The sequence below is a fragment of the Salvelinus alpinus genome, chromosome 7 (genome assembly GCF_045679555.1).
Source record: "Salvelinus alpinus chromosome 7, SLU_Salpinus.1, whole genome shotgun sequence".
NCBI classification, from domain to species: Eukaryota; Metazoa; Chordata; class Actinopteri; order Salmoniformes; family Salmonidae; genus Salvelinus; species Salvelinus alpinus.
This window is the reverse complement of record NC_092092.1, coordinates 76,410,764-76,437,518: the sequence shown is the minus strand read 5'-3', so window position 1 is coordinate 76,437,518 and position 26,755 is coordinate 76,410,764. Positions and strand designations below refer to the sequence as shown.

Sequence of the window (26,755 nt, the reverse complement as noted above, 5' to 3'; positions counted from 1 at the left end):
TGCTCCTTACCTCTACTGCCAGACCCCAGTGTCCTCCTTACTCCTGACCTCCTCTGCCAGACCCCAGTGCCCTCCTTACTCCTGACCTCTACTGCCAGACCCCAGTGCCCTCCTTACCTCCTCTGCCAGACCCCAGTGCCCTCCTTACTCCTGACCTCCTCTGCCAGACCCCAGTGCCCTCCTTACTCCTGACCTCTACTGCCAGACCCCAGTGCCCTCCTTACTCCTGACCTCTACTGCCAGACCCCAGTGCCCTCCTTACCTCCTCTGCCAGACCCCAGTGCCCTCCTTACTCCTGACCTCTACTGCCAGACCCCAGTGTTCTCCTTACTCCTGACCTCTACTGCCAGACCCCAGTGCCCTCCTTACTCCTAACCTCTACTGCCAGACCCCAGTGCCCTCCTTACTCCTAACCTCTACTGCCAGACCCCAGTGCCCTCCTTACTCCTAACCTCTACTGCCAGACCCCAGTGTTCTCCTTACTCCTAACCTCTACTGCCAGACCCCAGTGTTCTCCTTACTCCTGACCTCTACTGCCAGACCCCAGTGTCCTCCTTACTCCTGACCTCTACTGCCAGACCCCAGTGCCCTCCTTACTCCTGACCTCTACTGCCAGACCCCAGTGCCCTCCTTACTCCTGACCTCTACTGCCAGACCCCAGTGCCCTCCTTACTCCTGACCTCTACTGCCAGACCCCAGTGCCCTCCTGACCTCTACTGCCAGACCCCAGTGCCCTCCTTACTCCTTACCTCTACTGCCAGACCCCAGTGCCCTCCTTACTCCTGACCTCTACTGCCAGACCCCAGTGCCCTCCTTACTCCTGACCTCTACTGCCAGACCCCAGTGTCCTCCCTACTCCTGACCTCTACTGCCAGACCCCAGTGTTCTCCTTACTCATGACCTCTACTGCCAGACCCCAGTGCCCTCCTTACTCCTGACCTCTACTGCCAGACCCCAGTGTTCTCCTTACTCCTTACCTCTACTGCCAGACCCCAGTGTTCTCCTTACTCCTGACCTCTACTGCCAGACCCCAGTGTTCTCCTTACTCCTGACCTCTACTGCCAGACCCCAGTGCTCTCCTTACTCCTAACCTCTACTGCCAGACCCCAGTGTTCTCCTTACTCCTAACCTCTACTGCCAGACCCCAGTGTTCTCCTTACTCCTAACCTCTACTGCCAGACCCCAGTGTTCTCCTTACTCCTGACCTCTACTGCCAGACCCCAGTGCCCTCCTTACTCCTGACCTCTACTGCCAGACCCCAGTGTTCTCCTTACTCCTAACCTCTACTGCCAGACCCCAGTGCCCTCCTTACTCCTAACCTCTACTGCCAGACCCCAGTGTTCTCCTTACTCCTAACCTCTACTGCCAGACCCCAGTGTTCTCCTTACTCCTGACCTCTACTGCCAGACCCCAGTGTTCTCCTTACTCCTGACCTCTACTGCCAGACCCCAGTGCCCTCCTTACTCCTGACCTCTACTGCCAGACCCCAGTGCCCTCCTTACTCCTGACCTCTACTGCCAGACCCCAGTGCCCTCCTTACTCCTGACCTCTACTGCCAGACCCCAGTGTTCTCCTTACTCCTAACCTCTACTGCCAGACCCCAGTGTTCTCCTTACTCCTAACCTCTACTGCCAGACCCCAGTGTTCTCCTTACTCCTAACCTCTACTGCCAGACCCCAGTGCCCTCCTTACCTCTACTGCCAGACCCCAGTGCCCTCCCTGCTCCTTACCTCTACTGCCAGACCCCAGTGCCCTCCCTGCTCCTAACCTCTACTGCCAGACCCCAGTGTCCTCCCTGCTCCTAACCTCTACTACCAGACCCCAGTGCCCTCCCTGCTCCTTACCTCTACTGCCAGACCCCAGTGCCCTCCTTACTCCTAACCTCTACTGCCAGACCCCAGTGTTCTCCCTGCTCCTTACCTCTACTGCCAGATCCCAGTGTCCTCCCTGCTCCTTACCTCTACTGCCAGACCCCGGTGCCCTCCCTGCTCCTAACCTCTACTGCCAGACCCCAGTGCCCTCCTTACTCCTGACCTCTACTGCCAGACCCCAGTGCCCTCCTTACTCCTGACCTGGATCTGTGAGGCGTGGAGGTCCATAGTGATGATGTGATCAGCCCCAGACACAGACAGCATGTTAGCCACCAGCTTGGCTGAGATGGGCGCCCGACTCTGCAAGCGAACACACACACACACACATCTCATTTGCTGTGCTCACATCACATGATATGAGCTGAGTCTTCCATCTTAAAGGTTGGTCCATACTACATTTCCTTCCTAAGCCACAAGGGGCAGCAGACAGGCTATTCTAAACTACAGTCACACGTAGCAACTTCAAGTCAATGAAAAACAACTTCAAACTACTCTGCTACAGAAAAGTGATACTGTTCCCTTTTTGTACAGTATATTTTTGGCAGACACATAGAACATGCAATACATTATATTGGCAGGACAAGAACATGCACTGATATAAATCAGAGGAATGGAGGCAGGCAGGTGACTGCAACAAACGGATCCCACAATGACTGCTCACTCGGTTCAGAGTTCACACAGAGGTTGAACTTAAATCAGTGGAGATGGCAAAAACTAAACAGTGAGAAATAAAATCTAAACAAAACCCAGGCATGCTCCCAGTCCCATCCATCTGCTGTAGCTGCCTGCTGGAGTCCGTCCTTGCAGTCAGTGGCAACAATATGGGTGGTCGGGTCACTGGGCAGTGATGTGGTATAATGGTAGGGTTGGGGTCAATTCCATTTAAATTCAGGAAGTACACAAATGCCAATGCTTTTCAAATAAGACAATTTGGAATTGGAATTTGGATTACTTTCTGAATTGAAATGATGATGTGGTATAATGGTTGGTGGTGTAACAGTAAAGTAACTAGGTGTCTGTCCCTCACCCCCACCTTGTCCTTCTTGTCCTGCCGTGCGTAGGGGAAGCAGGGGATGACGGCTGTGACCCGGGAGGCCGAGGCGATCTTACACGCATTGATCATAATCAGCAGCTCCATCAGATTATCATTGATCTCCCCACAGCCGCTCTGTACGATGTAGACATCCTCTCCACGCACACTCTCTCCGATCTCAACACTGTTAGGGCCCAGGGGAGAGGAAAAGTGAAGGCGAGGACAGGGTAAACAATACTCTCTGCTAACACAGCATGACACTAGTGATGATGGATAATCATGAGACAGAGAAACCACAGCCTACAGGTGTTTAGGGTTAGGGGCCTTAGAAGTGCAGTGACAAGAGAAGAGTTGAGTAGGCTAAGATCAGTGACAATACAACTATGGTATGAGCAAAGTACTGACCAACACACAATGAGAAGTGTACAGCGTGTTGCATCAATGTCACAAGTAACAATTGTTTCACGTGCGTTTTTAACAAAACGTGTCACTCAATCATGGTTATAACCTGTATGGGTTGTCAGCTCTCACAATATCCAGACATTTGTTGAAACGTATGGGGAAGTGTAGTTCGCCCTAAAGACAACAAACTGAGCGCTAAAATTAACCTCAAGAGATGCGTGACAAACTACAAGTTCCAAGCACCTTTGCGAGGCAGCGTCAGAAGCAGCACGCTAACGTAACGTTTCTCACTCATCTTTCTGTAACATAGGATTTAAACAGATTAGCTTTTTATACATTAAAAGTTTACACTTACCATGTTTCTTGATTGCTGAATTTCTTGGTCACAACCTTCCCGAGTTCCATCCCAAGACGATCGGCGATTTTGTGAGACAGTTCCCGATGGGAGCTACCGCTAAATATCTTAATGTTCGGCATTTTTTTTTTTTCCAGGGTGTCGTTCTACGGGAACTAGCTACAGTGCTAGTAACAGCAAGTACCTTTGAGTGATGTACGACCTATTAGCTCTAGTGAACTGTTGGAAATCGATAGCTATCATCAAGCGTGATGCGTTGCCTACCTATCCACCATCATTCCCTTCTTCACGCGTGCGCCGGTCCTTCTTCCTGGTGGCGCGCACCGCCCACTTCACGTGATTTTGTTGAATCAAAGATAATAGATATTCTGACAAGATACTACATATCTCTCCGCGCGAGTCGTTGTCCACAAAGCAGCACGGTGGGCAGTCTAGCTCCCTTTGATAATTTCTTTGGATTGGTGGATACATCGCATTGTTTTAATCCTATTTTGAATATTCGATGAGTGTTGTTGATGTTAACCGCGTGTTTTCAATGGAGAGAGACGCTACGAATATGCATATGCATAGCCATCTCGAGACAACTCCGATATAAATTGTTTTTTCTCAAAGTTGCTGGGATGTCATGTGTCCTACTTATAACAGTGTACTCATAACTTACGCATTACGATCGAATAAACCTCACATAGCAAATAAGCCATACATGTTTGTTGTTGACCAAATTCAAAACGCATTGACCTCATACAAAAACTCTTCGCTTGGTGGGCGAACAACGAAAAACGCTACCTGCTGGAAGAGGACAGATTTTCTGCCGAAATTGTCCACTCTTCCTCTCTGGTTGAATGCGTGAATCCCGTGAAAATGAATGCTTATTGGCTGACAGCAATGGTATATCAGACAGTATACCACGGGTACGGCCCAAATTTTTTTTTACTGCGCTAATTACGTTGGTAACCAGTTTATAATAGCAATAAGGCGCCTCTGGGGTTTTTGGTATATGGCCAATATACCACTGCTAAGAGCTGTGTCCAGGCACTCCGCGTTGTACCGTGGGAACAGCCCTTAGCCATGGTATATTGGCCATATACCACAAACCTCCTCGGGCCTTATTGCTTAAGTCTACAATGCCGCATTCAAAATTTCAGGGAATTTGGGAACTCGGAAATCTCTGACTTCTGACTTCAGTGCATTTAAAATAACTATGAACTCGGAAAAAAACAAGCTCCGACTTGGAGAAATCGATTTGAACGGGTATCCAACTCGGCACTCCAACTCGGGAACCCGGGCCTCGATAGCTCCGACTTTCCAACCTGGAGATCACTGACCTCATGATTTGACCTAGTATTTTTCAGAGTTCCCAGTTATCTTGAACGCGGCACTAGTGATGGGCATTCTGAATCTTTTTGTGAGCCAGGTCATTTGGCTCCATTCAAATAAATGAGCTGTTCATTTGACTCCCAAACGGCTCTTTGTTCAGTAAGGCTTAGAAATGGGAAAACACATGATAAAATAGTACATCTCTAATTTAAAGCCTAAAACGTTGCCTACCATTATGTCAGATAGTGAAATGTGAGTTCAAATACATTTTTACCAGAACAAATTATTAGATGGCCTGCAAAAAAATTGTTATGCACTGAAAAAACGAGTGAGGGCCAGAATGAGTCTCTCTCACTATATTGCTCCTGCACTGAGGATGATTTATCTGCGGATAATCGAGATATCCTTACATGACTATCTATTGCGTGAAGGTAATGCATGTGTTGTTGATACGTTTATAACTACAACGACAATTTAGGTTTACAGTTACCCAGCATAGGTTGGTAGGTTCCATATTATGCATTGTAACGTGACACGCTAATGCGACTAGTGTCGCTAGCCCTTGATCATGACTCTCAGTTCCATTACATTACTCATAATGTAGGGTTTCCACCACTTCCGAATTCACCAGACGAAGTTCCACCCCCATTAATTTTCAACAGTAGCAATGCGCAGGGGATTGTGGGAAGGAGAGCGGCGCGAATCCTGCTAGCTGAGCAATAGAAAAAATTCTGCTCTGCTTAATGCAAATTGCACGTGGACACCGCTGTCGGTAACCAATCAGGCGAGGAGCAGATGTTTGCGTGAATATGTTCCCTTCATGAAACATTGTTCTGCATGTCATTAGTTCCGGGTAAGCGCAACCAAAAGAGATGGAGGAAAGCCAATCATGGCTGTGTCTGGTTTTCCAATTCTGCTTTGCTAGAATACAGATACAAAATCATAAGGGCAATGGCACGGAGGAGGATTGCAGAGATTGTTGGTGTTGATGGTGGGTGAAGGGAGATTTGCACAACAGTGGTTGCTTGTGCTGCTAGCTAGCTATGAACATCAAGCAACCTCAACCTCAAAACTGTGATCAAAGCCACCTTTGGTGAATGTGTTGACTAAATTGAATTGTGAAATTTGCCCACCAAAGGATAGAAATCACCAGTAACACACATTATAACATTGTACATAATACACTAAGCATGAATTTCCAATGTAATATGCTACCAATTGGATTACAGTATCGTCACAATATCATTCTAGTATATATTGCAGCTTATGGCTCTTTCATTATACTGGTGTCATGACACTGATGATTCTAGGTCACTTCCTGTAAATACATAGGCCTACTTGCAATGAATGAGTATTTTGGGTAAAGGAAATTGTGGCTTTGACTTGCAAACATTGTTGTGCAAATCTGTCTTTACCCACCATCCACACCAACATCTCTGCATTCCTCCTCCAGGCCGTTGACCTTCTGATTTTGTCTCTGTATTCTAGAATTATTCTCAGCAAATAAACAAGGTAGAATTACAACGCTCCCAACACCACATTATTTATTTTATTTTATATTTTTTATTAGCCTACCCATTGTCAGCTGCTTATTTTCATGTACAGTGCTGTACCTATAATACAACGGTTGGAGTCGCACTAAACGATTGTATGTCATTTTCATGACAATCAAATTAAACCGATTGGAATGCTCACAACTGGACAAAAGGTTAAAGCAACACAGAAACAGACAAATTAGAGACAGATCCACTTTTTAACTCCTTTTTATTGCAGAATTGTGATCTGTGATGAATGAACATTGACATTAGTTAATCTTGAATAATGTTTAAGTTAAAAATTAAAACAAGTTAAACACTTCACTTCAATGAATCAACATTGAATGAATCAAAATATAATTTCATAATATAGAGAGAATCTAACTTGTTTGTAAATGATAGACATCTTAGTAAGTAGGCTATTATTACTAAAGCATAATTTCTGGTGAACAAAAAAAGTCCTGACCAGAGGTGGTCAACCTTGCTCCACTCCCTGATCTAAATGGGTGAGCAGACTTCTATTCCAGCCCTGCAATAATACACATTATTATCAACTTATTCGGTTTGATAAGTTGAATCAGGTGTCTTAGTGCTGGGCTGGAACAGAAGCCTGCACACCCAACAGACCTCTAGGAGGATTGGCTTGCTACAGTTGTATTACGTTTGTAGCCTACATTATGTGTGATGTTTAACTGTATTGTTGTGTACAACATGTGATAACATCAGTACACATACAACCCATGGTATACAAGAACGTGTCAGCAATCTCTTGGGGCCTTCACTGGGACCTCTTCATCTGCAGACAGGCTCTTGGGGCCTTCACTGGGACCTCTTCATCTGCAGACAGGCTCTTGGGGACTTCACTGGGACCTCTTCATCTGCAGACAGTCTCTTGGGGCCTTCACTGGGACCTCTTCATCTGCAGACAGTCTCTTGGGGCCTTCACTGGGACCTCTTCATCTGCAGACAGGCTCTTGGGGCCTTCACTGGGACCTCTTCATCTGCAGACAGTCTCTTGGGGCCTTCACTGGGACCTCTTCATCTGCAGACAGGCTCTTGGGGCCTTCACTGGGACCTCTTCATCTGCAGACAGTCTCTTGGGGCCTTCACTGGGACCTCTTCATCTGCAGACAGGCTCTTGGGGCATTCACTGGGACCTCTTCATCTGCAGGTGTAACGGATGTGAAATGGCTAGCTAGTTAGCGGTGGTGCGCGCTAATAGCCTTTCAATCGGTTACGTCACTTGCTCTGAGACCTTGAAGTAGTGGTTCCCCTTGCTCTGCAAGGGCCGCGGCTTTTGTAGAGCGATGGGTAACGATGCTTCGTGGGTGACTGTTGTTGATGTGTGCAGAGGGTCCCTGGTTCGCGCCCGGGTCGGGGCGAGGGGACGTACTAAAGTTAAACTGTTACACAGACAGGCTTTTGCAGTTCTCCATATCTGAGGACAGACATCACAAAGAAACAGGCTTAATCTTATTACAATTAGACTGCCCTGACTATTATCTCTCTGTCTGTCTGCATAGTTTTCCTCTCTAGGGACTAGAACTGGAGAATATTTCCAGAATGTCATCCCACAACCTGTCCTATAGTATGTAAAGTTGACTAGCTAGCTGGCTAACAAGCTGCCAACACACAGTGGCCTGCTAGCTAGCTAACTAATATTACATCATGTTTTTACATTTTGAAAACGTATTTACTTACTCTATAGGTCCACACCCACGAAGCGGCCACTCTTGGAGCAAAAAGTTGTCAAGCGGAGACGCCGCTTCTTGTCGAAACATACTGTAAGAGTCATTGGACGAAGATGTCTTCTGTAGGGGGAGTTTTATTAAGAGCCGTGCGTCAATCTAAGTAACATAATACAAAAATCCCCATAAAGATCTGTCAGTTTAAACTAGAGATATATGTATTTTTGTTTTTCATGGGCTGTCTCAATCCAACACATCCGCCTTTGTCACCATTCCGCATCTGCGATGGAAAGTGGCAGAGCTACAGCTTTGTTTGTCAGACCAGGAGACATCCCGAAAGTCGGTCTTCTCATAAAAACATCTGTATCATGACCACTCTATAGAAAGGGGAGACTCTCACAAACACAAAGGTGTTCTCCATTTTGCTCTACGACCCACACAACGTGTCTGAAGTTGGTAAAGCTGATGTGCCAACTTTTGTCTGTAGTGTCCGAAACATTTGGGCTTCAAACTAATATGACCCCACTGTAGAAAGGGGAGAGGCTCACGAACATGATGGTGTTCTCCCTACAAGTCTCACAGGACTGGTCTGAGGGTAACACATACAAATAAATGGAAGAATGGAGGTAGTTTTGTGGCAACAAAAATAAGCGGTTAAATATGTTAAAATAAATTAGATATTATTTAGATTATATTTAGATATTATTTAGATAATATTTGAGCTTTCTTATAACTCCCAGAATTAGGTCAGACACTTCAAAACTTCATTCCTTATGATCTTTTTTTGCCATTTATGAATGTGTTATTCAATGCGTTTCAAAAGGCCAAATTCAATATTTTATCAAATATTTGTTTTCATATATTTTTTGGGGGGGATACCTAAATGCATCCTAAAATTCAAAATCAAATAGCTAAATGATCCATGGTATGTTCTTCTGGGGGAAAAAATCCATAAGTCAGCTCTGAACCCCCCCTCCCGGTTTAGACGTTTAAGAAATGAACAAGTATCGCTTACCGTACGGTTTTGGAAGCATAAGCACCTTATCTTTCATGTCAGCGAGAAATCATTTTCAAAAGGTTCAATTGATACACCTTGATAGGGTTAGAGTTCCCAAACGGCCATATCTCCATTTTACAGAGACTGTTTGCGGAAGACAGAGGGATCACATGTGCTAATCAGCTTTCAAGCATACTACGAACACCTGTGTGTAATGAAACATGGCCGCCAGAAAGGTGCTGTTACACTGAAAAATACTGTTGGCTGCAACTGTGATGAAGACGTTTAAAACAGTGTACAGCAGTGGAGGCTGCTGAGGGGAGGACGGCTCATAATAATGGCTGGAACGGAGGATTTAATATTTTCTCAGGTGTTTTGGAGTACCGCCTGCAATTGCACACAAATGTTTATAGACAAGAATGAAGAAAGTATGGCCAAGTAAAGGTTAGTTGAGTGTGGCGAGTGTGGCGAAATATCCTGAGTATGGCGAAATATCCTGAGTATGGCGAAATATCCTGAGTATGGCTAAATATCCTGAGTATGGCTAAATATCCTGAGTATGGCCAAATATCCTGAGTATGGCCAAATATCCTGAGTATGGCCAAATATCCTGAGTATGGCTAAATATCCTGAGTATGGCTAAATATCCTGAGTATGGCCAAATATCCTGAGTATGGCCAAATATCCTGAGTATAGCTAAATATCCTGAGTATGGCCAAATATCCTGAGTATAGCTAAATATCCTGAGTATGGCTAAATATCCTGAGTATGGCCAAATATCCTGAGTATAGCTAAATATCCGGAGTATGGCTAAATATCCTGAGTATGGCCAAATATCCTGAGTATGGCCAAATATCCTGAGTATGGCCAAATATCCTGAGTATGGCCAAATATCCTGAGTATGGGCAAATATCCTGAATATAGCTAAATATCCTGAGTATGGCTAAATATCCTGAGTATGGCCAAATATCCTGAGTATGGCTAAATATCCTGAGTATGGCTAAATATCCAGAGTATGGCTAAATATCCTGGGTATGGCTAAATATCCCGAGTATGGCTAAATATCCTGAGTATGGCCAAATATCCAGAGTATGGCTAAATATCCTGAGTATGGCTAAATATCCTGAATATGGCTAAATATCCTGAGTATGGCCAAATATCCTTAGTATGGCTAAATATCCTGAGTATGGCCAAATATCCTGAGTATGGCTAAATATCCCGAGTATGGCAAAATATCCCGAGTATGGCTAAATATCCCGAGTAGGGCTAAATATCCCGAGTAGGGCTAAATATCCTGAGTATGGCCAAATATCCTGAGTATGGCTAAATATCCTGAGTATGGCCAAATATCCTGAGTATGGCTAAATATCCTGAGTATGGCTAAATATCCTGAGTATGGCCAAATATCCTGAGTATAGCTAAATATCCTGAGTATGGCTAAATATCCAGAGTATGGCTAAATATCCTGAGTATGGCTAAATATCCTGGGTATGGCTAAATATCCCGAGTATGGCTAAATATCCTGAGTATGGCTAAATATCCAGAGTATGGCTAAATATCCTGAGTATGGCTAAATATCCTGAGTATGGCTAAATATCCTGAGTATGGCCAAATATCCAGAGTATGGCTAAATATCCTGAGTATGGCCAAATATCCTGAGTATGGCTAAATATCCTGAGTATGGCCAAATATCCTGATTAGGGCTAAATATCCTGAGTATGGCCAAATATCCTTAGTATGGCTAAATATCCTGAGTATGGCCAAATATCCCGAGTATGGCTAAATATCCCGAGTATGGCAAAATATCCCGAGTATGGCTAAATATCCCGAGTAGGGCTAAATATCCCGAGTAGGGCTAAATATCCTGAGTATGGCCAAATATCCTGAGTATGGCTAAATATCCTGAGTATGGCCAAATATCCTGAGTATGGCTAAATATCCTGAGTATGGCTAAATATCCTGAGTATGGCCAAATATCCTGAGTATAGCTAAATATCCTGAGTATGGCTAAATATCCAGAGTATGGCTAAATATCCTGAGTATGGCTAAATATCCTGGGTATGGCTAAATATCCCGAGTATGGCTAAATATCCTGAGTATGGCCAAATATCCAGAGTATGGCTAAATATCCTGAGTATGGCTAAATATCCTGAGTATGGCTAAATATCCTGGGTATGGCTAAATATCCTGAGTATGGCCAAATATCCTGAGTATGGCTAAATATCCTGAGTATGGCCAAATATCCTTAGTATGGCTAAATATCCTGAGTATGGCCAAATATCCTGAGTATGGCTAAATATCCCGAGTATGGCAAAATATCCCGAGTATGGCTAAATATCCCGAGTAGGGCTAAATATCCCGAGTAGGGCTAAATATCCTGAGTATGGCCAAATATCCTGAGTATGGCTAAATATCCTGAGTATGGCCAAATATCCTGAGTATGGCTAAATATCCTGAGTATGGCCAAATATCCTGAGTATAGCTAAATATCCTGAGTATGGCTAAATATCCAGAGTATGGCTAAATATCCTGAGTATGGCTAAATATCCTGGGTATGGCTAAATATCCCGAGTATGGCTAAATATCCTGAGTATGGCCAAATATCCAGAGTATGGCTAAATATCCTGAGTATGGCTAAATATCCTGAGTATGGCTAAATATCCTGGGTATGGCTAAATATCCTGAGTATGGCCAAATATCCTGAGTATGGCTAAATATCCTGAGTATGGCCAAATATCCTTAGTATGGCTAAATATCCTGAGTATGGCCAAATATCCTGAGTATGGCTAAATATCCCGAGTATGGCAAAATATCCCGAGTATGGCTAAATATCCCGAGTAGGGCTAAATATCCCGAGTAGGGCTAAATATCCTGAGTATGGCCAAATATCCTGAGTATGGCTAAATATCCTGAGTATGGCCAAATATCCTGAGTATGGCTAAATATCCTGAGTATGGCCAAATATCCTGAGTATAGCTAAATATCCTGAGTATGGCTAAATATCCAGAGTATGGCTAAATATCCTGAGTATGGCTAAATATCCTGGGTATGGCTAAATATCCCGAGTATGGCTAAATATCCTGAGTATGGCCAAATATCCAGAGTATGGCTAAATATCCTGAGTATGGCTAAATATCCTGAGTATGGCTAAATATCCCGGGTATGGCTAAATATCCCGAGTATGGCTAAATATCCTGAGTATGGCCAAATATCCTGAGTATGGCTAAATATCCTGAGTATGGCCAAATATCCCGAGTATGGCCAAATATCCCGAGTATGGCAAAATATCCCGAGTATGGCTAAAAATCCCGAGTAGGGCTAAATATCCCGAGTAGGGCTAAATATCCCGAGTATGGCCAAATATCCTGAGTATGGCTAAATATCCTGAGTATGGCCAAATATCCTGAGTAGGGCTAAATATCCTGAGTATGGCTAAATATCCTGAGTATGGCTAAATATCCTGAGTATGGCCAAATATCCTGAGTATGGCTAAATATCCTGAGTATGGCCAAATATCCTGAGTAGGGCCAAATATCCTGAGTAGGGCTAAATATCCTGAGTATGGCCAAATATCCCGAGTATGGCCAAATATCCCGAGTATGGCAAAATATCCCGAGTATGGCTAAATATCCCGAGTATGGCCAAATATCCTGAGTATGGCTAAATATCCTGAGTATGGCCAAATATCCTGAGTATGGCTAAATATCCTGAGTATGGCCAAATATCCTGAGTAGGGCTAAATATCCTGAGTATGGCTAAATATCCTGAGTATGGCTAAATATCCTGAGTATGGCCAAATATCCTGAGTATGGCTAAATATCCTGAGTATGGCCAAATATCCTGAGTATGGCTAAATATCCTGAGTATGGCTAAATATCCTGAGTATGGCCAAATATCCTGAGTAGAGCTAAATATCCTGAGTAGGGCTAAATATCCTGAGTATGGCTAAATATCCCGAGTATGGCCAAATATCCTGAGTATGGCTAAATATCCTGAGTATGGCCAAATATCCTGAGTATGGCTAAATATCCTGAGTATGGCAAAATATCCTGAGTAGGGCTAAATATCCTGAGTATGGCCAAATATCCTGAGTAGGGCTAAATATCCTGAGTAGGGCTAAATATCCTGAGTATGGCTAAATATCCTGAGTATGGCCAAATATCCTGAGTATGGCTAAATATCCTGAGTATGGCCAAATATCCTGATTAGGGCTAAATATCCTGAGTATGGCTAAATATCCTGAGTAGGGCTAAATATCCTGAGTATGGCCAAATATCCTGAGTAGGGCTAAATATCCTGAGTATGGCTAAATATCCTGAGTATGGCTAAATATCCCGAGTATGGCTAAATATCCTGAGTATGGCTAAATATCCTGAGTATGGCTAAATATCCTGAGTAGGGCTAAATATCCTGAGTATGGCTAAATATCCTGAGTATGGCTAAATATCCTGAGTATGGCTAAATATCCTGAGTAGGGCTAAATATCCTGAGTAGGGCTAAATATCCTGAGTATGGCCAAATATCCTGAGTTTGGCCAAATATCCTGGGTATGGCTAAATATCCAGAGTATGGCTAAATATCCTGAGTATGGCAAAATATCCTGAGCATGGCCAAATATCCTGAGTATGGCTAAATATCCTGAGTAGGGCCAAATATCCTGAGTAGGGCTAAATATCCTGAGTATGGCTAAATATCCTGAGTATGGCCAAATATCCTGAGTAGGGCTAAATATCCTGAGTAGGGCTAAATATCCTGAGTATGGCTAAATATCCTGAGTATGGCCAAATATCCTGAGTATGGCCAAATATCCTGAGTATGGCTAAATATCCTGAGTATGGCCAAATATCCTGAGTATGGCCAAATATCCTGAGTAGGGCTAAATATCCTGAGTATGGCTAAAGAGCAGCCTATGCAGAGGTTTAGCCCTGCTGTAGAGGTTTAGCACCGCTGCAGAGGTTATGTGTACATTGCTAATATTATGCCATGTTCTCTGCAGTAATGTGTTGGCAACGAGTGGAGTTTGGGTTGACATAAAATAGCCTTCAAGCTTTTGGAGTGATATGCTTAGTGGCTGAGCAACATTTTCTCTGAATGCAGCCCGACAATAGAGGCCACAGTAATCTAGGCCAGAAGTTCGGAGAAGGACAACATGGAGTAGAAGGATAGGCTACTTCTGCCCAATGCTCGGTAAGGAGAAGGAAATCTCAAGTAAATCTATTTCATATTAATTTGGAAGTGAATGTCAGATGGGGCCCAAATAAATGTATCAAACACACATTTCAATCTACACCAAATGTAAATGTGACATTTCTAAACTGAAGATTATAACTTCAAAACACTTTATTGCTCTTAAAACAGGAGACAGGTTGTACAGACAGAAGAACACAGTGAAGACAAGATTATTGACAAATAAATACTAAGTAAATGAATAAGTGCAAACAAACACAATGGAATAGGCCATGGAACATAGGTTCATTACGTTATGGAATATAGGTCCATTACGTTATGGAATATAGGTCCATTACGTTATGGAACAAAGGTCCATTACGTTATGGAATATAGGTCCTTTACGTTATGGAATATAGGTCCATTACGTTATGGAATATAGGTCCATTACGTTATGGAATATAGGTCCATTACGTTATGGAATATAGGTCCATTACGTTATGGAATATAGGTCCATTACGTTATGGAACAACGGTCCATTATGTTATGGAACAAAGGTCCATTACGTTATGGAACAAAGGTCCATTATGTTATGGAACAAAGGTCCATTACGTTATGGAATATAGGTCCATTATGTTATGGAATATAGGTCCATTACGTTATGGAACAAAGGTCCATTATGTTATGGAACAAAGGTCCATTACGTTATGGAACAAAGGTCCATTATGTTATGGAACAAAGGTCCATTACGTTATGGAATATAGGTCCATTATGTTATGGAATATAGGTCCATTACGTTATGGAATATAGGTCCATTATGTTATGGAATATAGGTCCATTATGTTATGGAACATAGAGACACATTCACAATATGGCAACAACGCAACTCAACAATGACAACCACACAATATATTTGTATATTATCATTACGTCAAAAACGAAATGTTTGAAAACATTTCCAGGTGGTCATGATGAGAGAATGTTGCTTGATACAGTAAATATTTAGTTATTATAAAAAATAAACATGTCCCATGCTTTATACTCATTATATACTCTTAAAATATAAGTTTTCGCTATTAGTTTTCTATGGAACATAACTACTATAAATGATACAGTACAGACATGTTTTCTCTTTTTTTACAAAACGGTGAAGAATTCGGAACCAAACTTCACACGTCAGTTAGTAATTTAAAAGTGTTTTCCAGGCTCACAAATATTCCAACTGTTTTACAATATGTACATCTTGAGTGTAGAATAACACAACTCCGCATAAAGAACTTCCATTGCAAAACATTATTGGCATAAGTAGCCTCCTCATATTTTTTGTGGGTGTATATTCTTTCTTTCTCACTTCATAAAACTAGTAGTAACACTGTATCTGCCAACACCACTGGTAACTTGACCGTTTCTGCTTCTTGTAACTCCAAGAACAAAGGTAGAATTGGAGAAACATGCAAGACAGTAGCGCAGTGAAAGAATTCACGTGGCCTGGTATGAACAGTATCCTGTCAGAGTATAACAGTTACGGACAGAGTCTGAATAGTTTCTGTTGAGGTTAGCTGTAGGCTGCTTCCATCTCTGTGGTTTGACAACAGGATGAGACAGAAAGACGTTTTCAGACAGAATACACAGTTGTCAGTTTTATTAAAATACATAGAAAACTACTTTGTGTGTTAGTGATTTATATATATCTCCTGTATTGCACAAGAGATAACAGCACATATAGAGAGCAAAAAGTTGAATTGAATTGTTTGTGACACAGAATCCTGTAAAATTATTGTAGAGAAGAATATAGCAACTTGAATCTTTTCTAAGATGAAATAGTTTATAAAATGGAAGGTGTATGAGGAGTTTGTTTTCTAGAGCAGTGTTCAGTTGACTGAATGTAAACAAAACAGGAACGTAGATCATGTGTGAGCAGGAGCAAATGCTGAAGGCTGTGCAAAAGTAGAAGGCTAAGCTTGCTAAAGTGGATCTCTCATTTACAAGTGTTGATGTGCCGGTTTAGTGTGGATTGTGATTGTCGTGTGTGAGTACTGTGTGTATGTCTCTAACCAAGACAGCAATGTGAGGTTGACTACACTAAATACTGCAGAGCGGAGCTGCCTTCATTTCCTTCATGAAGAACATTGATCCTAACCAGCTGATTGGTTAGCTACTAGTGAGTTAGCGTTTCTGTTATGTCTGCCCACACTAGGTGTTACATACCGGTGGTTTTATTCTACAGATGAGTAAATGGCCCCCATGTTTGTTTTATATCAACCCAATTCAAATGTGTGGATTTTCCAATCTTACAGGAGGTACAATTTCCAACATTCTGAATGTGATGTATGTGATATTGTTGAAGTGCAGGTCATGACATTGTCCAGATGACCAACAGAACTTATTGTGTCACAACAGTTAGAAAATTTAACAAACAAACACGTCAACTACTAACCCAGGCTTTGGACTACCTAATTCACAGAATTCGCTACTTTGACGTTTTCTCTGCGGTATTTTTTCCCAGAGCACATTAAAATGTCTGAAGATTTATTGTAGATGTATTACTCTTTATATTTGTTATACTCAATATCATTTTATATATTATTTTCATTATTTTTTATTCTCTACAAAATGGTATACTTTGCTAAAAAGATACAACTCAAATATACATCGAAAAGAATGAGAAGGATCTGTGTAATGTGAGAGTTGACATGGAGGAGTGGTTAGCCCTGTTTTCACCCAGCGTTTCAGAGGTGTCGGTCCTTGCACCTTTTGTACAGCGGTGCCCAGGCGTCTGTCTCTTATGCTAGAACACCACAGGGCCACTCTAGGCTGCAACTGCCACAGCCCCTGTAAACGCATAATGGAGCAGTTGCATTGCGATTTTTGCTGAGGATGGATCATTGCATGTCCTGTAAACAATAAATAACTACTGAACATTGGGAGTGTGGGCCCAGCCACCCACCCTCCCAACTGTCATATATGATTATTTACTAACTTTCCCATTCTTTGTCTCTACTGGGTAGGCAGGGTTTTGATTGGGCGAGAGAGGGAGCCCATGTTGGTGGTGGTTGTAGTAATTTGGGGACTCACGCTCTTGTTAGGCAGGCTACTGGAGTGGCCCATCGCCTCCTCGGCTGCACGCAACAGCAAAGTGTAATTGATAGCAACCTCTTCAACCTTCTTCAGCAGCTGCAGCCTTTGGGCCTCTGAACGCACCCCTCTAACCAGCTTGATGAAGGTCTGAGTCAGTTCGCAGAGGACCAGGAAGCTGGCCGTAACAACGCTCAGCATGCGAGTGGGGCTCTTCTCAACGCTCGCCACCCGCCGGCACGCCGCTCTGAACTCCTTGAAGCGCACTGCCAGCTCCTGCTTGTACTCGACGATCCGGGACGGCTGTAGGCGTGATTCGTTATCCACCTGGGGAATGTTAGCGCACTGACGCAGGATGGCTAGCAGCTCATTAGCATCCAGCTGGGCATTGAGGAAACCGTCCGGCAGGCTGAACGTCTTTCCCTGCAGGGATTCGACCCTCGCCAGGCTCCCCTCCAGAGTCCCGCATGCCCGGAGGTCGATCTCCTGTGTCTGCGGCTCTTCTTCTTCTTCTTCCTCTACTTCCTCCTCCTCCCCACTGCAGCCCTCAGCGTGGAGAACCTGGAGCGTTTTGCTGACAATGGGCAAGGTCTGAGAGCCCAGCTGCATCCCGGGCAGGACCTGGAGGGTGGTGGAGTAGGAGAGCTCTTCTTTCTCGCTGCTCTCGTCTGCCGCTTCACACTTCCTGTAGCAGAAACAGAAAGAGCAGCACTTCTCCCTGTCATCACTGTCCTCGCTAGGCAGCCCCAGCAGTATCTCCGTCGGCGCCCCCTCTCTGCTCTCCCTCAGCAGCTCTTCTCCCTGGATGAAGAACACTCCTTTTTTCCCCTTTGCCTCTGCAGCAGTCGTGTGAGTTTCAGTTTGATTGTGAACGGGCTCCACGGTTGTTGGAAGCCTCAGCCCTGCGGCCCTCACTCGCTCCATCTCCTTCTCCAGGTTCTTTGCTTTGGGTTTGATCTCGGTGTACAGCTGGGTGCCTTCAGAGTTGTCCACCTCACCGATGCTATACCGCCTCTGGAGCTTCTTGTACTGCGGGGCGCCCATGCAGTCTGGTGTGCGAGACGTGCAGGTGGGCAAGCAGGAAGCCTGCTCCCCCCTGGGTTCCCGTGACTCCAGACTGGTCGAGCGGATTCGGGTGGTCTTGATCTCTAAGGTCTGAGGTCTCCTCTGACCTCCCTGGGAGTGAGGGGTTTTGGAGGTCGCTGGAGGGGTCTTGGAGAGGGGTCTCTCTCTGCCCCTATGCTGCTGTGTCTCTGCAATTGAGCCGACCGGCGTATCGGGCAGTCGGATGCCTCTGCACATCCTCTTGCAGTCACAGCTGCGGCGCTGTTCTCTGGAGATTCCAGGGGCTTTTAGCACAGGACTTGTAAGGAGCTGGCAAGCACATGGGGTGCATGAGTGGACTGGCGAGGATCCCTGGGGTAGGTACTCGCCCCCAGTTGATTTGGGCTTCAGAAGTTCTTCCAGAAACTCTAACTCGTACTGCCGGACCTTCTGGAGCTGGGCTCGGCGCTCATCAGTCTCCCGTCGAATCCGAGCTGGGAAGGTGGCCGACAGAAGGTTCTTGATACTTAGGAAGGGAGCGCTACGCTGAGCCTTCCCTTTACCGCCACCCTGGTTCTTGCTGTTGGCAGATGGGAGAGTGGAGACCTTGTCCACAGAGCAGGTAGGGTGTGTGGGGTCTCCCAGGAGAGGTAGTGTCTTCAGGGGGCATTTATGTGGCTCAGCTTGAGCTTTACCCTGGGACCTCTCTGCCTTGGCCTCTGCTGCTTCCTTCCTCTCAGCTTTCACAGGCATGTGTGGGGACTGGGAGTACTTGGTTGGGACCTGGGGTCTGGGCTTGGCCAAGATGGGGTCTGCTCCTGCTCCTCTCGCTGCGCTCTCTTTGCTGCTGGCCAGTTGGAGGCCTTTGGCACAAAGACGCTCATCATCTGTCGGGGAAGAGGAGTGGAACACCACCACCTTTTGGGTATGTGGATCCTTCAGTCTTAGCTGTGGCCCGGGTTCTCTAACTGGGCACGTGCAGAACAGGTCATCAATTGGCAAGAGGTCTTTAGAGCATGAAGGCTTGATGGTCTTGCTAGAGGCAGTCTCGGCATCTTGGCACATGTTTGTGGGGCAAATCTTGGCGGAGGCAGTTCTGTCCACAGGCAAGAGAATGGGTAAGGCTTTGTTGGTAGTGTCTGGGCTCAGAGGCCCAGACTTCTTCCCCTTGACCCCCGCAGCGAAATTCGGGCTTAGTTTGCCCACAGCAGTACCGGGCAACCTCTGATCCTTGCCGACCTTAGGTGCCTGCCCTGGATCGGAGACTTTCAGCTCCTCAGGTGACTTCGCAGGGTGGTCTGGGGTGCACGCTTTGGTGGGCTCTGGTTTTGCCTTCTTGCCTTCACTCGGCTCACTCTGCGTTGGGTCTTGGGTAACGTCACTCCCCTGCTCCACTGTGCTGAGACCTGGACTGGCAGTCTCCTGACCAGGGCTAAGCTTTAGGGGAACAGTCTTACTGAGGATCATTGGTTTCGAGGGGCAGCCGCTGCGGATCTGACCCATGGAGAATGCACCGCCTCCAATAGTCTGGGTGGTGCAGCCTGGTATGGCCAAGGGGAAGTCTCTGCGACTGAAGATACGCTCCTTGCTGATGTGGTGGGCCAGCAGGTAGGCCTGGTTCTGGTGCTGCTTCATGGCCGACACCATCTCTGAGACGTCTGTCAGCTCAGAGGAGTTGGTCTCGTGCCCTGAGTCTAGCGATGACTCAGGCGTAATGGCCGCCAACACAATCAACCCTATGGAAAGAAAGAAACACAAGACACTATCAGGGTCACACGGGCGTCATACAATATCACAGACAGATGGAAAACAGTAATTGATTTCTGAAAGATGGCACATCAAATACACTGTTTCTAAGTACTTACACTTGTAAAAATCTCTTGATGTTTCTTTTAAAGCTCTGCTAACCGTCTGTGAGCAAAACCTTGTTTTGCATCAAACTGAATTTTAATGAAGACTGAGTGAACTCTTGTGTTTCTCTTGCTATCAAAAGATACAACACAAGAGACTATGTTCAGTATCAAGCAGTATGCTGTAAAACAACACATCAAAACAAAGTATTTTTGTTCCTGTTTTGGGATGTTAAAGCTTTGAACTTGAATTATGCTGTCAATCCAGCCCCAATTCATCAGGGCATGGACTCAACAAGTTGTCTAAAGTGTTCCACAGGGATACTGGCTCATGTTGACTACAATGCTTCCCACAGTTGTACACACGGGAAACTGTTGAGCGTGAAAACCCCTGCAGCATTGCAATTTTTGACACACTCAAACCAGTGTGCCTGGTAGCTACTACAATATCCCGTTCAAGGCACTTCAATATTTTGTCTTGCCCATTCACCCTCTGGATGACACATAAACACAATCCATGTCTCAAGGCTTAAAAATCCTTCTTTAACCTGTCTCCTCCCCTTCATCTACACTGAAGTGTACAAAACATTAGGAACACCTGCTCTTTCCATGACAGACTGACCAGGTGAAGATATGATCCCTTATTGATGTCACTTGTTCAATGCACTTTAATCATTGTACGTGTGTCATTCAGAGGGTGAATGGGCAAGACAAAAGATTTAAGTGCCTTAGAACGGGGTATGGTAGTAGGTGCCAGGCGCACTGGTTTGAGTGTGTCAAGAACTGCAATGTTTCAGGCTTTTTCACACTCAACAGTTTCCAGTGTGTACAACTGTGGGAAGCATTGGAGTCAACATGGGCCAGCATCCCTAAGGGAAAGTTTTCAACACTTCCATGTCCTGACGAACTGTAAAGGGCAAAATAGGGTGCAACTGAATACTAATGTTTTGTACACTCAGTGTATAAAAATATTTCAAAGTGCCCTTTAGTAGTCACTGTGCCCTAAAATGAACCATTAGCATTGAAAGGAGCCCTTGGTGGTTAGATTAGACTCTCTATATGAGAAGAAGTCCATATAGCATGACACGGCATGTTGACCTGTGGTCTGAGCTGGCTGTTGGGGGTGATGGGGGAAGTCCTCTGATGCAGCTAGGGCTTCCAGGGCCTGCAGAGTGGACACCAGAGCATCATCCAGCTCCTGGGCATGGTCCCGTACTGTCCTCGTGGCCACGTTGTCTATCAACGTCACTGGGACATCCTCTGGAGCTGGTACCACTTCCTTGGAAGAAGCCTTGGCAGAGCTCTTGCTGACTGCAGCCCCGGTTGCAGGGCTTGGACGGGTAACGGGGTTGGGTCGAGACTTCCGTCCTCTCTTGGCGTCATCTTCGTCCGAGCTGTTGTCCCTGAACCCAGGTGGAGGAGCAGCAATGGCCGGCGAGGGCAGCTGCAGCTTTCTTCCTACGTCCTCCACCTCTTCTTCCTCCTCCTCTTCATTCCCCGGGGGAGGCAGGGCCATCAGGTCTACTGCACCTCCATCGCGGGAGGCACAGGCGCTGGAGCACTGCTTCGATGAGGTGCCGCTGCGTCCACCGTTCAAGGCCACAGCCACTCCCTCTGCCCTCAACCTGGCCTTGCAGGAGTCACAGAAGAACCGTGTAGCTCGCTGGGACTGCCCCATGGTTTGGGCTCTGCTCCTGAAGACCACTGAGCTCTCCTGGACGGGGCTTTCCGGCCTCCCGCCGATCCTCTCCGTTTTCTGCAGCGTCGGGTCAGACTTGGTACGTGGCCGCCCTGGTGCCTCTTGGGAAATTAAGTTCTCGTTGACGTCGAGCTCGGGTTCTGCCTGCATTTGGAGCTCCTGCAGCTGTTGTTGCTCCCGGAGATGGACGTGGCAAAGACCCAGGTGTTGGGACTCTGCGGGCTGTGGGGCGGTCGCTGTATTCTGAGACTGGGACCCTGGGTCCCTCGTATGGGGTCTTTCCCTCTCGTCCCCTCGTCGGTCCCCACTGGACGCTGCTGTGGTGCCGGAGCGCGGGTGGGCGTGGTGGGAACCTCTGTAATCTGCGGACAGAATTGTCAGAGCAGTTGAGAGGCTGAGAGGTGAGGAATCGCATGGGAGGATGGAGTGGGTCCTTATGGGAAAATAGAGGAGAAGGCTGGTGGATTTTTTCAGTGATGGATGCTGGAGACTGGAGTTGGAGGTAAGTCTGGTGGGATGTTATGGGACGTAGCGGCCTTCCTCTCATGCAGGCACACCACCACAGCAGATGGAAACAGAGCTGTGAATGTTTGAATATTACATGTATATTTCACAGAAAAAAAGCAAGCCAAAACCACAAAATGTTACCCTATGCAAGGAAAAGGGAGAGAATAGTCCGATGAAGATGAGATCTCAGGATGGAGATGGGAGGAGCGACAGCAGAGGTGATTGGTAGCTGTTGATATGGCTTAGGTCCGGATGCACATATGCATTATGGAGAAGCAGGTCTCAGTCCAGTTGGATTGAGTAGAGTTGGTTGCAGTATAATGGTTTACATGCAATGCCTCACACTTGCAGACACACACTAAAACCTGTAAATGGAATCCTTGAGATGCAAACTGATATTCAGTCAATGTGCCTTTGGATACTGAGTTTGGATGTTGAGTTTTATTGATAGAAAATGTAGCCAAAGCAAAGAATATGGAAAGGATTTTAACCGTAAATGAAAAACATTTTCAGTTTTATCTAAAGCTAATAATAATGGAATCTCCATAACAACCTCCCGAAACACTAGACCTACAGATCCATTTCTTAAACAACAGATATTGTAAATATACAGTTTCATTGCAAGTCCTAACTAGCAGTATAAATCAAGGAGGTGACTACTAACATACCTGCCTTGATCATATAAGACTGACCAGGAGTCAGGTGGTAGATGGTTCGTTTGGGATCCACGAACAGCTTGTAGTAGCCGGAGATGAGACAGGCGAAGTTACTGGCATCAGGCCACTCCATCAACAGGACCAGAGGCTGCAGGGAGGGATCATTACGTTTCAGATGTAGATTTCTTTATTGTCCAATTGTACACAAGGTCCAACGGAAATGTGTCTTCTGCTTTATCCAATGATGTACAGTGCATTAGGAAAGTATTCAGATCCCCTTAACTTTTTCCATATTTTGTTACGCTACAGCCTTATTCTAAAAATTATTGAATTATTTTTATTCCTCATCAATCTACACACAATACCCCATAAAGTGAAAACAGGTTTTTAGAAATTGTTGCAAATGTATAAAAAATAAAAACAGAAATACCTTATTTACATAAGTATTCAGACCCTTTGCTATGAGACTCAAAAATGAGCTCAGGTGCATCCTGTTTCCATTGATCATCCTTGAGATGTTTCTACAACTTGATTTTAGTCCACCTGTGGTAAATTCAATTGATTGGACATACGGTCCAAGAGTTGACAGTGCATGGCAGGGCAAAAACCATGCCATGAGGTCGAAGGAACTGTCCGTAGAGCTCCGAGACAGGATTGTGTCGGGGCACAGATCTGGGGAAGGGTACCAAACACTTCTGCAGCATTGAAGGTCCCCAAGAACACAGTGGCCTCCATCATTCTTCAATGGAAGAAGTTTAGAACCACCAAGACTCTTCCTAGAGCTGGCCGCACGGCCAAACTGAGCAATCAGGGGAGAAGGGCCTTGGTAAGGGCGGTGATCAAGAACCCAATGGTCACTCTGACAGAGCTCCAGAGTTCCTCTGTGGAGATGGGAGAACCTTCCAGAAGGACAACCATCTCTGCAGCACTCCACCAATCAGGCCTTTATGGATGTTAGAGGGGCCAGACATGACAGCCCACTTGGAGTTCACCAAAAGGACTTCTTGTCACTATAGGGGGTGCTGTTTCGACTTAGCGAAAATTGGTCTCCAAATTAAACTGCCTAGTGCTCAATTCTTGCTCGTACAATATGCATATTATTACTACTATTGGATAGAAAACACTCTCTAGTTTCTAAAACCGTTTGAATTATGTCTGTGGGTGGAACAGAACTCCTTCTACAGCAAAAATCCTGACATGACTTGCGAAGGTCTGAGAATTATGCTCTGATCTGGGTTCAGTTTAAAAGTCTGTGTATATCCTATGGCTGGAAATGAACTGCACCCGCCTTCCCCTGGATGTCAGTAACCAATGAGAAGTGGAATGGGCTCTCTGCGTAGCTGTCCGAGTTTATAAAGCCAGAAGGAACGAGAGTACATTTCTTTTCCTCCTTCGTCATGGCGCAAGGCAAGAACTCAGGATGAAATTTTGGAACGCTCAGTTATCGACCAGAGATGTATCCGTCTGTAATTTAATTAAATATAGGTGTTAGAAACATCATAACGAAGTTATTTGAAACCGATTTATATCAGTTTATGCGAGTATATTGCTATTTTTCTGAATTTCCTTAGTATTTCGTTTGAGGATTTGGACATGTGTGTGCGACATAGCTACTGTTAGCAGCTAATTCCAAAGGTGAAGAGGACGTTTTACAACAAAGCAACTATTCTTTTGAAGAAAGGACACATTGCCCAAGATACTGATGGAAGCTCGTCCAAAAGTAGGAACTATTTATGATGTTATTCCGTATTTATGTGGAAAAATGTAATGGTGTTTGCTCGCCATTTTTGCAGGCACTGGTCTGGCTGCAACGCACACTATATGTCTAGTAACGTTAATTTAAAAAATCTAACATAGCGATTGCATTAAGAACTAATTTATCTTTCGATTGTTGTCCAACTTATATTTTTTAGTCAAGTTTATGAATAGTATTTTTATTAGAATAGGCGCTAATCCAAGATGGCGCCGGCCAGAATGCATGCAATGTTTGTACTGATTACATAGTATAACCACGATTTATGCTGCTAAATATGCACATTTTCGAACAAAAGCTATATGCATTGTGTAATATGATGTTACAGGACTGTCATCTGATGAAGTATATCAAGGTTAGTAAAATTATATATCTTTTGTTGGGTTGTTACGATCGCTAACATTTACAGCTGGTAAATGCGGTTGTGATTCTGGCTATTGTGGTACGCTCATATAATGCTATATTGTGTTTTCGCTGTAAAACACTTAGAAAATCTGAAATATTGTCTGGATTCACAAGATCTGTGTCTTTCGATTGCTGTAGGCTGTGTATTTTTCAGAAGTGTTTTATGATGAGTAATTATAATTTGCCGTCGGTCTCTGTAATTATTCCGGCTGCTTCCAACGCTATTTCAGATTGCAGCTGCAATGGTAAACTGTGATTTATACCTGAAAAATGCACATTTTCTAAAAAAAACTATCCTATACCATAAATATGTTATCAGACTGTCATCTTATGAAGTTGTTTCTTGGTTAGTGGCTATATATATCTTTATTTAGTCGAATTAGTGATAGCTACTGATGCAGGAAAAAAATGGTGGAGAAAAAAAGTTGTGTCTTTTGCTATCAGTGGTTAGCTAATAGATTTACATATTGTGTCTTCCCTGTAAAACATTTTCAAAATCAGAAATGATGGCTGGATTCACAGGATCTGTATCTTTCATCTGGTGTCTTGGACTTGTGATTTAATGATATTTAGATGCTACTATTTACTTGTGACGCTATGCTAGGCTATGCTAGTCAGCTTTTTTACTGTGGGGGGTGCTCCCGGATCCGGGTTTAGTAGCCGTGAAAGGTTATTAAAGGACTCTCAAAACATGAGAAACAAGATTCTCTGGTCTGATGAAACCAAGATTGAACTCTTTGGCCTGAATGCCAAGCGTCTCGTCTGGAGGAAACCTGGCAACATCCCTATGGTGAAGCATGGTGGTGGCAGCATGATGCTGTGCAGATGTTTTTCAGTGGCAGGAACTAGAAGACTAGTCAGGATCGAGGGAAAGATGAATGGAGCAAAGTACAGAGAGATCCTTGATGAAAACCTGCTCCAGAGGGCTCAGGATCTCAGACTTGGGCGAAGGTTCACCTTCCAACAGGTCAATGACCCTGAGCACACAGCCAAGACAACGCAGGAGTGGCTGTGATAGAAAAATGACATATTTACCTGGTTTGTTTGATATTAATAGTTAGCAATAATAGTTAACAAATAGGATATTTCTGGTTTGTTTAATTCTGCGTTTTCATATGCTCCACTCTAGTTCCCTGCAGCTAATTTGGGCGTATGGTCACCAGAGATGACTTGAGCTGACAAATGAGTTAAAGACTGCATTACGTAGACAAGATGTGGTGGGTGTAACCGAGATGGAGATAGCCAGGAGGAGTTTAGAACAATTCCTCATTGTCTCAAAATTATCCTTGCATCTGGGAAACTAAACCAGGATGGGGTTAAGACAACAACCCACGTGCAGATAACAACAGGATGAACCCAGAGTGGCTTACGATGCTCCTTGGTCTGCATGAGGAGGGTTAAA

At 44.7% G+C, this 26,755-nt stretch overlaps 2 protein-coding genes across 4 annotated transcripts in view; both read right to left on the bottom strand.

The window, feature by feature from the left end:
- The window catches only part of LOC139581688 (ribose-phosphate pyrophosphokinase 1-like), a 9,440-nt gene extending 4,940 nt beyond the window's left edge, over positions 1-4,500 (bottom strand). The window contains exons 1-3 of one of the 3 annotated variants that reach the window (XM_071411714.1): positions 3,662-4,500; positions 2,899-3,088; positions 2,073-2,171 (exon numbers count right to left, since the gene is read on the bottom strand). In XM_071411714.1, the coding sequence (XP_071267815.1) occupies positions 2,073-2,171; positions 2,899-3,088; positions 3,662-3,783 (411 nt within the window). In that variant the 5' untranslated portion in view covers positions 3,784-4,500. The remainder of the gene's footprint in view (positions 1-2,072; positions 2,172-2,898; positions 3,089-3,661) is intronic. The other 2 variants (XM_071411715.1, XM_071411716.1) reach the window with 2 other exon arrangements.
- Positions 4,501-14,500: 10,000 nt separating this feature from the next.
- The window catches only part of LOC139581690 (FERM and PDZ domain-containing protein 3-like), a 270,056-nt gene continuing 257,801 nt past the window's right edge, over positions 14,501-26,755 (bottom strand). The window contains exons 16-18 of the mRNA XM_071411717.1: positions 23,208-23,343; positions 21,432-22,394; positions 14,501-20,219 (exon numbers count right to left, since the gene is read on the bottom strand). Of these exons, the coding sequence (XP_071267818.1) occupies positions 17,362-20,219; positions 21,432-22,394; positions 23,208-23,343 (3,957 nt within the window). The 3' untranslated portion in view covers positions 14,501-17,361. The remainder of the gene's footprint in view (positions 20,220-21,431; positions 22,395-23,207; positions 23,344-26,755) is intronic.